The sequence below is a fragment of the Myotis yumanensis genome, unplaced genomic scaffold (assembly GCF_028538775.1).
Source record: "Myotis yumanensis isolate MYYU_CA2020_CCGP unplaced genomic scaffold, mMyoYum1.0.hap1 SCAF_1, whole genome shotgun sequence".
Taxonomy (NCBI): domain Eukaryota; kingdom Metazoa; phylum Chordata; class Mammalia; order Chiroptera; family Vespertilionidae; genus Myotis; species Myotis yumanensis.
This window is the reverse complement of record NW_027223752.1, coordinates 113,950,323-113,962,794: the sequence shown is the minus strand read 5'-3', so window position 1 is coordinate 113,962,794 and position 12,472 is coordinate 113,950,323. Positions and strand designations below refer to the sequence as shown.

Genomic DNA, 12,472 nt, shown 5'->3' with positions numbered 1-12,472 from the left:
ATCGCTGCTTCCTGCATGATCCACACTGGGCATCAAGCCCACAACCCAGGCATGTGCCCTGACCGGGAATTGAACCAGTGACCTTCTGGTTCATAGGTGGATGTTCAACCACTGAGCTACAAAGGCTGGGCCAGGCTTGGGATTTTTAGTGGGTGTTAAGACTGCTAGGTATTGCCTTGAAGTGTCTTCCCCTCATTGAACATTAATTTACCCCTCTGGATCACTTCCAGCCCAAATCTAGAAAATGGATAAAACAGTATGTTCCCCAGGTTCCCTTTGTTTCAAAGTATTTCCTTTTGTGAATCAGTTGTGGTTTTTTATCTTTTTAAAAAGCAGCAGATTCCTCTGTTCAAATGAAATCTTAATCAGAGGCCTAATATGTAAGAGAGAAAGGTGGGCCTTGCATTGGTTGAAGCAGAGACAGCCAACCACTGCTGTCTCTATTCCTTTACCTCCCATACATGCCTCCTCCCTGTCACCCCCTCCTTCCCCCACACCCCTCCTGGGCCCCTGAAAAGACTGATGAACCTATATTTCTGAATCCTGTTCACTCATCCCAGCCACTTCTCACTGCTCACCAGTCTATGAGAACACAGCCCAGCTTTGTCCTTGGTTACCTCTATTAATCACAATCTTTCATAGGCTTTTCTTCATCCTCCCTTAAATGTTGGTGGCTCTCAAGGGTCTCCTCTCTTCTTGCCCTCTTCATTCTTCTCTGTTCTCACCCACTTCCAAGGATCCTAGCTTCTATCCAAACTAAGTCCCCAACTGACATTTCCAGCACAGTATCTGCCGTGAACATCAGACTCCGTATGTCCACTGGCTGCTGGCCACAGAGCAGGTATTCACTAAAGGTCAAGGAAGTAAAACAGAGACCCCACAGGACAAACAGGCTGACCTAGGCTCAGCTGCACATCTGTAAATCATGAGGTTTGGATAACTACATTAGCTTAGAGGCATAACCAGGTTCAGATGTGGGGGAGGAGTAGAAAGAAGTGAACCTGGAGTGGGGGATGGGCACTGTGCACTCTGACCGTCTCTCTGCATCTCACTGTCTTGATCTTCATCTTAGTCCTAACAACTACCAGGAACATAGCATCCTAAATTGTTGAAAAAGAATCGCTGCTCCCAGTCAACTATGTCCATGTTGGCCTTAGAAGAAAAAATATGGGTGTAAAAGATTGCAGCATGTAGATTTAACTTAAACAGAAGGAAGCATTTTATAAAAGCTGTGATGACAGGCAGAGAGAAATTAAACACTGCAGCAAGTTTCTGAGTTCCAGATTTCTATTTGTGAAGAAGACCTAGTCTTTGTGGTTAAGAGCAGTGAAGTTGAATATATTTAATATTCACCACTATTTTGTGATGGTAACTATGGGAGCAGATACCTCCCAAGAGAAAATCTGGTTCCCAAGCTTTAGCTCGTGCCCTCGGCAAGCTAACAGTACTAAGTGGGTAGTGACCAAGACCTGAGACAAATCTATGACCTTGGCTGGGAGCTTGGGTCCTTAGTTGGTTCATTCCTTGACTCTAAGTCACTCTGTCTGCCCCACATGGAGCAGCATGAAAGCCTTAAAGGTCTATGGATTATAGGGTTATTTGACCTCTTTTCCAAGTTGGGGGCCAAGTGGGTAGAGAACTGAGTGAATATAGGGAAGTGGGAATTGACCCACCTGGAGAAGGTCCTAATGGTTCCTCTGCATATATTCACTTCCAGCAAAGAACTAGATCTTTCGAATTGGAGGGCCTGTAGTAGGATCATCTAATGTGGCCTCTTATTTTACCAAAAGAAGCTAGGACTTGACTTGGGTTAAGTGGTGAGACCTCAAAATTACCAAATAGCTCAGTCACTCTAGGCAAGCTTTTCTATCTGGTCCACCTCCCTCCAGATCTCTGATTTGTGCGTTTCCATATGTGTGTCTGGTTATTTCTAGAGAGGGGACACCTTTAAGGACAGGAGTCCCATCTTCCTCAAGCTACAATGCTAAAATAGTCCAGCTTCCCAAGAACCATTTTGTCATTTACCTGCAAATGGTGACGTGGAGACTGACAATGACGGATCTCTTAGGCTGTGAGTGCTGGGGCATCTTTCACCTCAGGAGTCCCATCCTAGCTTACAGGGATGGGCAGGATAAAGGGACCAATGCTAACAGAAGTATAAATTAGGTGAAAAATAGCAATCAAATTAGAATAGAAGCCTGAGTTAGACCATGATGCTCTCTTCCCTAAACACTTTTTCATCTTATGTTCGCAACTGTACAATCCAGCATTTGATTGTGGGTTCTCTTGCTTTGTTCACCAAATCTCCTGTGTGAAAGCCTTGACTTCCTGAACAGATTTGGGGCTTCTTTTCTGTCTTCCCTTTTTTTTTTTTTTTTTATTGATTTTTTTTTTTACAGAGAGGAAGGGAGAGAGACAGAGAGCTAGAAACATCGATGAGAGAGAAACATCGATCAGCTGCCTCCTGCACATCCCCCACCGGGGATGTGTCCGCAACCCAGGCACATGCCCTCGACCGGAATCGAACCCAGGACCCCTCAGTCCGCAGGCCGACGCTCCATCCACTGAGCCAAACCGGTTCCGGCCGTCTTCCCCTTTTTTTTTTTTGCCTCCTTTAACACTTAAAACGGATAGGCTCACACTGAGCCTACTGATTATCTTCCCAGTGGTGAAAGCTACAAGTAACTATGGTAATGGGGCTGTTGATCTCTTTCTTTAAGATTTGGAAGACATCAATTTACTAACCTTCCTCAGAGTCAGGGATATGGACAAAGACAGTGCTTCCGATACCTGGCTTATTCTGTCAGTTACTTAATCACGTACTGGGCAGGATCCAGGCATCTGCATCTTTATGGAGCTCTTGCAAGTGATAACTTTGCCAACACTCAGACATGCAAGGAGGAGCTCATGAGTAACCTGAATTTACAGAGCAATGGTTTACAGCCTCTTCAAATAAATGACAGTTCAAGTCTACTTCCTACAGATAGATCCTTTATAATTTAATCCTATTTCCTATACATTTCACCAAAACCCTGCCATTCTCTGATCTCTCAGATTTCAGGTATCTCTGTTCAGCACTTATGCTTTTTGCCCCCAAGAGAATAAAAGAATCATCCAGAAAATGACCAGTCATTTTCTGGCTTAATTATTTTCTCTACAGTTCAGCTCTTAAGTCAGAAACTCAAGAAAAATTTGTTGGCAGATTCAGGAGATGAATCCTTGGAGGGAATCTAATGTAAGAGTTAACATTAATAGCAGGTACTTTGGAATCAGATGGTCCAGGTTCTTAGTGGCAAACTAATTTTCCTGTACTTCAGTTTTTTCTCTCCTGTCAACACCTACCTCAAAGGTTGTTTTGGCCCTAGCCAGTTTGGCTCAATGGATAGAGCGTCGGCCTGGGTCTGAAGGGTCCTGAGTTCGATCCCAGCCAGGGGCGCATGCCTGGGTTGTGGGCTCGATCCCCAGTAGGGGGCATGCGGGAGGCAGCCAATCAATGATTCCCTCTCACCATTGATGTTTCTCTCTCTCTCTCTCTCTCTCTCTCTCTCTCTCTTTCTCTCTCTCTCTTTCTCTCCCTTTCTCTCTGAAATCAATAATATATATATATATATATATATATATATATATATATATATAGATATAGATAGATAGATAGATATATAGATATAGATATATATTTTAAAATTTTAGGGTGAATGAAATAATACCTAGAAAGCACTTTAAACACCTGGACAGTCAAGCACCCAGTAAATGTTAACTGCTATAATTTTTAAGAACACCCCAATATTTGCACACACTCCAGGCCAGAACAGTCCCAGCTTGGCAGGCTGTCAATAGGGAGTAGCTCTCTGGCATGGGGAGTAGGCCTGTATGGATAAAGCTTCTTGTTCCATTCTGAGAGAGAGATGCAAGTGACTCAAGATTTCCCCACAAACATGAGTGTACCCATAAGCATGTAGTGTCCCTAGGAAAATCACCCCTTCAGTACTCTACAGACCTAAAGACCCTACACAAGGAGGTCCTATTTGGGAGAATCAGTCACCAACTCTGTCACCCTTCTAGTCTACTACATGCAACATGAGCTCAAGATCAATGACCTGGAATTTTAAGAACTGTTTATGCTCTGAAAGAGAACTACAAAAAAGATGTAGTTTCAAAGACAAAACACTGTATTTTTGAGAAAGCATTACAGTGAAGAGGCCAAAGGCTTTGTAAGCAGACCAACTTCAGCTCTAGTTCTAGAGCAAATCACTGTAACCCTCTGGACCTTACCGCCTTCATCTATATAGAAATAGAATGGAGAGAGAATAATCTTTCATTGGATTATTGTAAGGTTTGAATGAGGTAATGAGAAGAAAAGCACCAAGCATAGAGATTGGCACCCCATAAGCACTCAACTGGTACTGATTCCCTATTTCTGCCTAGAGCTAAGGTCATGGCCTATAGGTATGGCCTACAGCAGTGATGGCGAACCTTTTGAGCTCGGTGTGTCAGCATTTTGAAAAACCCTAACTTAACTCTGGTGCCGTGTCACATATAGAAATTTTTTGATATTTGCAACCATAGTAAAACAAAGATGTATATTTTTGATATTTATTTTATATATTTAAATGCCATTTAACAAAGGAAAATCAACCAAAAAAATGAGTTCGCGTGTCACCTCTGACATGCGTGTCATAGGTTCGCCATCACTGGCCTACAGGTATGACTCTCAGATATTGAGGCCTTGGGTCCCTCCCTACCTCTCCATCCCTCCCAGACCAGCTCTTACACCCTTTCCTTACCTTCCCAGCCCCACAATGCTACCAAATTGATGAAGCTAAAAGGATTTGATCATGTCAGTATATTTATATGTAAACACAAAACTATTGGTATAAGATACTGAATATGAACATTTACAATTATTTTCTGAATCTGACTCAATCCATTGACATTAAATACAAAAGGAAAAGATTGTAAAATAAGAACGTATACATTCAAGAGCTTATTACAGTATAAAATTATCGAGGTCTGATCAGCTACCAACCTCATCTGTGATGGAGGAAGCTTTAAGGGTTCCTGGGATTTTCTTGGGAATATAGAGCACTGGGGACTCGATTCCATCCCTGGCACATCAGGCTGGTAGGCTGGGAGCAGACAGGGATAGGTTGGGTGAATGGGAAGGAAATAGTAATTGCAGGGGAACTGCTATAACCAGCCGGGAGTTAAAATTTTTTCTGTCACAGAGCCCACCCAGCTTGAGCGCCAGGGTCTGGCAGGCTACTAGGCAGAAAGAAATGGTTATTTGAGTGGATAGGACCAAGCTGCATAAGGAAAGGAACCTTTTGGTAAAATAAAAAGGGACCCTAGCACATTCTCCCAGGGAAAGATTCTCATGGTAGTTTTCTTTCTCATAACTAGGCTCCTTCTCTTTCCTTCTAAGAAATTGCTTTTGGCTCTGGCTGCTCAGTGAGTTCATCTCTACTCCCAGGCTCCAATCCCCGAGGGATAGGAAGAGAAAAGAGAATCACAGTGGAGGTCTATTACCAAAATCAGCAAAGTAAATGGAGGAAACCATTAGGTAAGGGCAATCCATACTGAATTAAACCAGTGTCACCACAAACCAGTATTTTTGGCTCCAAAAGGTAGCATTCTGGAGTGAGATAAGTCATGACGTAAGGATGAAGGCAAAAACACAAAGAGTAGATGTACCGGTGTCCTCTTCCACCACTCTGTGGTCTGACAACAGGAGACATGATCCCCAACCCCAGCTAGTCCGGGATAAACAGTAGGGCACAAGAAGCAACGAGTCCTAAACTGCAACATGGAGCCCCAGAAACTTTTATAAAGGAGTAACTGTGTGTATATGTATTTATAGAATACCACCATATTGTCACATACAATATATATTATATACACACGTACATATGGACCCATACACATAAGTGCACATACACACACACACACACACACACACACACAGAATAACAGAAGAGACTCGAATACACGCTCTAGGTATAAACGTGCTTGGCACTCGGGACGTTCTCTAGAACATATAACTTGGTCAAGCTTTCTGGGAAGGAAGGTGGATGCTCACGAAACCTCCCCATCAAATCCTAGCAATGGGGAAGGAATGGGAAAGGGACTTCCAGAAGGAGAAGGCATTGGGAAAGGGGGAGGGAGTTTCCTTTCCCACTTACCTTGCTTAGAGCCTCTGGCAAAAATCAATAGCCACAATTTGGTTTTAATAAGGCACAGTTCAATGGCAGGTGCTAGGAATTAAGAACACATTGCTGCTGGCCCTTTCTAGTAACCATTTCACCATATCTACCTAGCCAAAGGGAAAGGCTGCCTTGCACCGGGAGTCTGGAGTACACCAGGAGACACAAGAAAGAGGTTCATCCATGGCTTCAGTGTAACTGATGGCAGCCTATAGGCTCAGCGGTGTCCCGGGAGTTTAAGGAAGAAGGCTGGCTAGCAGGAGGAGGTTCATGGGACAGTTACTGACTCTCCATAGCCAGGATGTTGTGGCTGGATGGCACCATGCCCTCCCTTTCTGCAAACTCCAGGATTGCCTTGTAGCAAAAATAGTACTGCTCAGGGGTCTGGATACTGAAGGCCCTCTGGGTCCTCATGCGGGACACTGTCTGGAACACATTAAGGGTACCAAGCTCCTCCAACTGTGCCAGGCAGATGTCCAGTGAGCAGAAGGTACCTGAAGGAAGAAAGGAAGTAGTCATATCTGACCTACCTCTCTTCTCCCCACCCTTCTACCAAATAACCCAGGGAGGACTAGATTACTGAATTTATAGGCAAGGGGCCTTAGGCCTGAAAGGAGTCAAGGAGGAGGGCACAGTGAGTGCTGGAAGCCAGAGAAATGAGAGGGCATATATATGGAGGTAATAGGAAGAGGTGGGAAAGTGACAATCCTGATAGAACAACAGCCCTCCCACACCTGGGCCCTAATTTTCAGACTCTACAATTTCTCCATAGAAGCCTAACACAAACCTATTCTTCCTGACCTTCTCCCAAAGGGATCTCTGATGAGAAATGCCAGCAGTCCCTTCAATAATCATCCCCTTAAGGCTAAAGTTGCTAACTGGATCCAGAATGGAAAGATAAAACCAGGTGGAGACCTCCCCAGGGAGAGAGATGGGAAGGAAGCAACAGCACAGCTGAGCTCTCTGAGACACCCAGGTGACTGATGGGGTCAGAAGATGATCATGCTGATGGATGTATAAAGCATCAACCCCCAGAGGACTTGGCTTGTGAAGTGTATGTTCTGGACACACACTTAGCACTAGGGATACTAAAAATAATTAAAGAAGAATTTTCAATGGCAATTCACCACCATTGGACCAAATTCTCTCAACCTGGCAAGGAAGAGTTTGGTTATCCCCCCACCCCCCCCCACCCTTACTGCCTCCGGAGGCCATGAGAGCTGCATCAGGTGCATCATTACCTGTCCTGCCAATGCCTGCGCTGCAATGGACCACAATGGGTGGTTCAGGGCCCTGCCCTTTGGAGTGTGCACCCAGGCTGCTGACGGCCAACCTCTGCTGGCTCCTGACTGCTCTCAAGAAGTCAATGAGGGAAGCCGCTGAGGAGGGGACACCATAATCGGGCCAGCTCAGGAACTGAAAGTGAGTCACCTGGCGTTTCTGCCGCTCCTTGGATAGAAAAAGAAAAAAAAGTTAGTGAGGTCATTTCTGCTTGCCCTGACTACCTTCAGCTTTTCTAGTTCTTGACGTCCTGGGATCTCTACTACCAAGATTCCTGCCTACCACCCTCAACTTTCTCCACAACTGCTTCTCTACAAACCCAAAGGAACGATTTAATGTTTGGAAAGGGCAGAATTCCTATTTGTAGGATCCAGATTTCTTCTAACTTTTATTCCTATGTAATGCCACTATTGTGTTGAGATAATATGGTTATATTGGCTCTGAATTAAATATCCTGATCCTCTTCCCAGAAAAATGGACGTAACCTATAAGCCCCCTGGAATCCTGCCTATTTCCTTTTGGATATTTCCTTTACAGTAATAGTTCTCCCTTAGCTTCAAAAAAGTGAGAAAATAGAAACCTGGATTTACCTCTGTGTTATGAATTTCTAGCGTTGTTTTCTTATAATGGTTCATGTTCTCCACGCCTAGATTGGTCACTGTGAGGAAGCCAAATCGGATCCGAGAGTCTTTTTCTAAAGGCCAGTACTGGCCACACTTCCTCCTGCCGCCCTCCTCAAAGCTGAAGATACACAGAGCAAGGTAAGCCTTCCACCCTTCCTCTCCACACCATTAACCATGCCCTCCCCAGGGGCAGCAGTATCACCTCTTGCATTGTTTCTAACTTACACCCTTGCTTTTTGGCAGAAAAGAAAGAAAACCTTCATTCTAAACAGATGTAACAACAAAAATTTCTGCATGTACTCATTAAGCAGATTTTTATTGAGCACCTACTATATCATTTGGCCCCTTTCCTCTGGGTACTCCTCACATATCTGGGATAAATACTGGGTGGACAAAGAAAGACAGTAGATAAAATGTGGTGGGCCAGATTGAACTCTCTGCCTTGTATCTCAGCCACTGTTCATTTTCTTCCCCAATGAGGGACCTTGAGTGATAGAAGAGTAGGAAAGGCACAGCTCCTAAGATGCCGGCCCTGAGGTTTGTGTAAAGGCCTAAAGTCCACCTCATTACACTTCAGTGGCTCCAAATTACCCCAAGGTGATACTTCTTCCACAACCTCCTCTCCAAATCAGAGGTGGTTGTAACAGTACCATGAGAAAGCAAAATGAGCTAACATTCTCATTAATTCTTTTCTCCTCATCTGAAATAGGTTATAATTATCATAATGATAATAGTAATACTAATGAAATAGTAATTCCTGAAGTTTTGGCAGATGTGTACACCAAAATTTCAAAAACACTATTTTCATCAAGAGCTTCCTGCCTACATGAGCAGAAAATGGTCAAAGTAGCAGGGGAAGGGAGAGCAAAGGGAAACTGGCAATAAAGACACCACACTTCGCACGTCACTGTCTGACTTTTTAAGTATAATTTAAATGGAGTGACAGTCACTGCCCTTCATATTATTTTTTATACAGGTGCCCTTTGGAAGTATTCAAAGTGAATTGTCCCATGTTTCCTAATACTTCCTTTAGTGGATAAGACCAGGATAGGCTGTAACTGGCACAGGGTTAATAGAGCCATGGATTAAAACTTTGACAAGTTAGATCTATCAATCTCCACCGTACCCTGGCTGTTAACTTTGGATCAGCTAAAAAAAAAAAAAAAAAAAAAAGCTATGACATCTCAAACTCTTGGCCATGGCTTTCGTAATCCTCACTGTGTCTAAGAGCTAAATGCCTCTTTGCAATCACCCATGATGCTTGGGGAGGCAGGGGTGGGGAGAGGGGGCAGAGAGCAGTGGGAAGAAAAGTGATGAACTCACCGAGTGGTCATGACAATCACCAAGACTTTTTGCTCCCATACCATGAGCCAAAAATCACGGTAAGTATTCTCCAAAGGGCCTGGAATGAAAGGAGAAGACAAGGTATGAGTGTGTTAACACACATCTGCATGTTAACAAGGTCCCCAGGTAGGTTACAGTCTGAGAAGCACCGTTACTGACCTTCTCAGAGTCTTATGAGCAGGGTTTCAACTATCATATCCAGACTGACAGTGTCAACTGTGTACAAGGCTGTAGCTGTTTTATTTAATCAATCACCAGTTGCCAAGTGAACTGTCCCCTTCCATGTCCCATCATCTCCTCAGACTCAGCATATTTGCAATTCAGCTTCCTCCTTCAAAACTAGCTTTCTCTCTACACTTTCCCATCTCTATTCATAGCACTGGCATTCTTCAATCACCCAGTCTTAAAAAGTTGAAGTCAATTCTGACCCATTTTTTCCAAAATTGTTTTTTTTAAATGTATTGATTTGAGGGTGGGGGGGGTGAAGGGGAAGAGAGAGGGGGTGGGGAGAACACATCGATTTGTTGTTCTGCTTATTTATGCATTCATTGGTTGAGTCTTGTATGTGCCCTGACGGGGGATCAAATCTGCAATGTTGGCATATCGGGGTGACACTCTAACTAACTGTGCTACCCATTTTGGCCAGGGCCTTTACCCATTTTCGTTTATCTACCAAATCCTTGAGATTTTTTGCCTTTGAATTGTTTTTGGTTTTTGTCCCCATCCTGATCTCCCTACTCAATTTCACTGCTATGAGGACCAAACATATAATCTTTTGTCTGAGTTACTGTACTTCCATCTTGGTTTACTTTCCTGAACAGGACTCTCTCTTCCAATCTATTCTGGATACTCCTGCCGGTTTAATCTTTTTAAAAAATTGCTTCATCACAGTATAGACACATTATGCTCACTTCTGCCTCTATTCCCGTGCCCAAGCCATCTCTCTCATCTCCAAGGCTGTTCACTTTCTACCCATTTTCAAGTGCTGCCTCTCCCTTGCAGCTTTCTCTGACCACCACACACCTTGCAGGACTTTCCCTTGTCTCAGATATTGATGGCACAGCTAGATCAAAACAGCTTAACCATTTAATGTATATGGTCTCACACCAGTCATTTTACTTTGTGAGAATTAATCACATCTCAGCAAACATGGTGCTAAGGGCAAGGGCCATGTCATCAACTTATCCTTCTGCACAAGATGGGCATTCAGAGGGAACTCTGAAGATACTTGTGGGCCAACAACTCCCTTTCAATCAAAGAAGTAACAACTCAGGGTAGTTCCTTGTACTTTCCTAGTGCTTTTTCCTCTTCTGGTTTCAGGGAAGCACAAGGGTTGATTTTATCTTGGAAGTTTTCTGGTTTCACTACCATTTTTGCTAAACTTTTTAGCAAGCACCAACATTGTATGACACTAGCATTTCCGCTGTGCAGAAGTGGACACTGTGAAGTCTTGAAAACAAACTAAATGTCTAACAAAAGAGGATTAAAGTATTGCATATCCCTAATTTAAACAATCCATACGGTAATATAAGATCGGTATCTTCTGCTCTGGAAAGGTGTGCACATGATATCAAGTGAAAAAAGAGATAATGTATAAAAAGAGCCCATTTTGTTAGATATTTTATATGTCTGTACCTATTTATATGCATAGAAAAAGGTTTAGAAGGAGATGCTGAAAAATGTTAACATTATCTATGGGTCTCAGGGTTATGAGTGATTTTCATCTTCAATTTCCAATTAATCTCTATGCAGTGAGTTTTCAGGCACATATGTATAAATTCTGCACCTCTTATCCGCCTTCTTCAATAACCCCCAATCTTTATGAAAAACCAAGATCTAGTGGCCACAACATTACAGAAAGTAACCATTCCTTTAAAAATTATGCTATCATCTGGTGCAAAGAATTACAGGTAGATGACTCAAAACCAATTTGTGAGGGGTGGACTAACTTACCTTGTGTACCAATGTAAGCATTCTTCTGCTTATAGCCATCCATGAAACTGGCATTGATGTAATCTGTCTAATGATAAAAAGGAAACATCATTGCAGCTGTGTGTAATATACCATTTGGGTGGGAAAATAATGTACTAGTAGGTAAATAAAACCGAGGGTATGACTATTCTCTTCTTGTCAGGAAAAAAAAAGAGAGAGAAGCAAAAAGGCCAATTCAATTCAAAACCTCACTTCCACAAATATTGCTGGAACAACTGGATATCTACATGCAGAAAAAGAAAAAAACCAAGCTGAATCCTTCCTCACACCATACACAAAAACTAACTCAAAATGGATCACAGACCCATTTTATAGCTAAAACTATAAAACTCGTAGAACAGCGGTTCTCAACCTGTGGGTCACGACCACTTTGGGGGTCGAATGACCTTTTCACAGGGGTTGCCTAAGACCATTGGAAAACACATATATAAGTACATATTGTTTTTGTGATTAATCACTATGCTTTAATTATGTTCAATTTGTAACAATGAAATTGGGAGTCACCACAACATGAGGAACTGTATTAAAGGATCTCGGCATTAGGAAGGTTGAGAACCACTGTCCTAGAACAAACTATAGGATTAAATCTTTTTGACATTAGGTTAGACATAGCCTTCTTAGATATGACACATAAAATCACAAGCAGCAGCCTGGCCAGCAGTGGTTGAGCGTTGACCTATGAACCAAGCACATGCCCAGGTTGCAGGCTCAATCCCCAGTAGGGGGTGTGCAGGAGGCAGCCAGTCAATGATTCTCTCTCATCATTGATATTTCTATCGCTCTCTCCCTCTCCCTTCCTCTCCGAAATCAATAAATATCTATATTTTAAAAATCAAAAGCAACAAAAGAAAAAAACAGATAAATTCAACTGCATTAAAATAAAAAACTTTTGTGCTTCAAATGATACCATCAAGAAAGTGAAAACAAAATAACAACAACAAAAAAATCCCACAGACTGCATATATTTGAAAAGATTTATACCTAGACTATATAAAGAATTCTCACAAATCAATAGTAAAAAGACAACCCAAT

The 12,472-nt window shown here is 42.7% G+C and overlaps 1 protein-coding gene and 1 long non-coding RNA gene across 3 annotated transcripts in view; one reads left to right on the top strand and one right to left on the bottom strand.

Annotated features, from left to right (window-relative positions):
* Window positions 1–6,207: 6,207 nt before the first annotated feature.
* The window catches only part of PTPN9 (protein tyrosine phosphatase non-receptor type 9), a 166,798-nt gene continuing 160,533 nt past the window's right edge, over window positions 6,208–12,472 (bottom strand). For both annotated transcript variants that reach the window (XM_070429954.1, XM_070429958.1), the window contains 5 exons: window positions 11,402–11,468; window positions 9,428–9,506; window positions 8,072–8,222; window positions 7,442–7,649; window positions 6,208–6,694 (listed from right to left, as the gene is read on the bottom strand). In XM_070429954.1, the coding sequence (XP_070286055.1) occupies window positions 6,480–6,694; window positions 7,442–7,649; window positions 8,072–8,222; window positions 9,428–9,506; window positions 11,402–11,468 (720 nt within the window). In that variant the 3' untranslated portion in view covers window positions 6,208–6,479. The remainder of the gene's footprint in view (window positions 6,695–7,441; window positions 7,650–8,071; window positions 8,223–9,427; window positions 9,507–11,401; window positions 11,469–12,472) is intronic.
* Window positions 8,137–12,472, top strand: part of LOC139020331 (uncharacterized) — a 30,641-nt gene continuing 26,305 nt past the window's right edge. Inside the window, exon 1 of the long non-coding RNA XR_011473297.1 lies at window positions 8,137–8,242. This is a non-coding gene — a long non-coding RNA (uncharacterized lncRNA). The remainder of the gene's footprint in view (window positions 8,243–12,472) is intronic.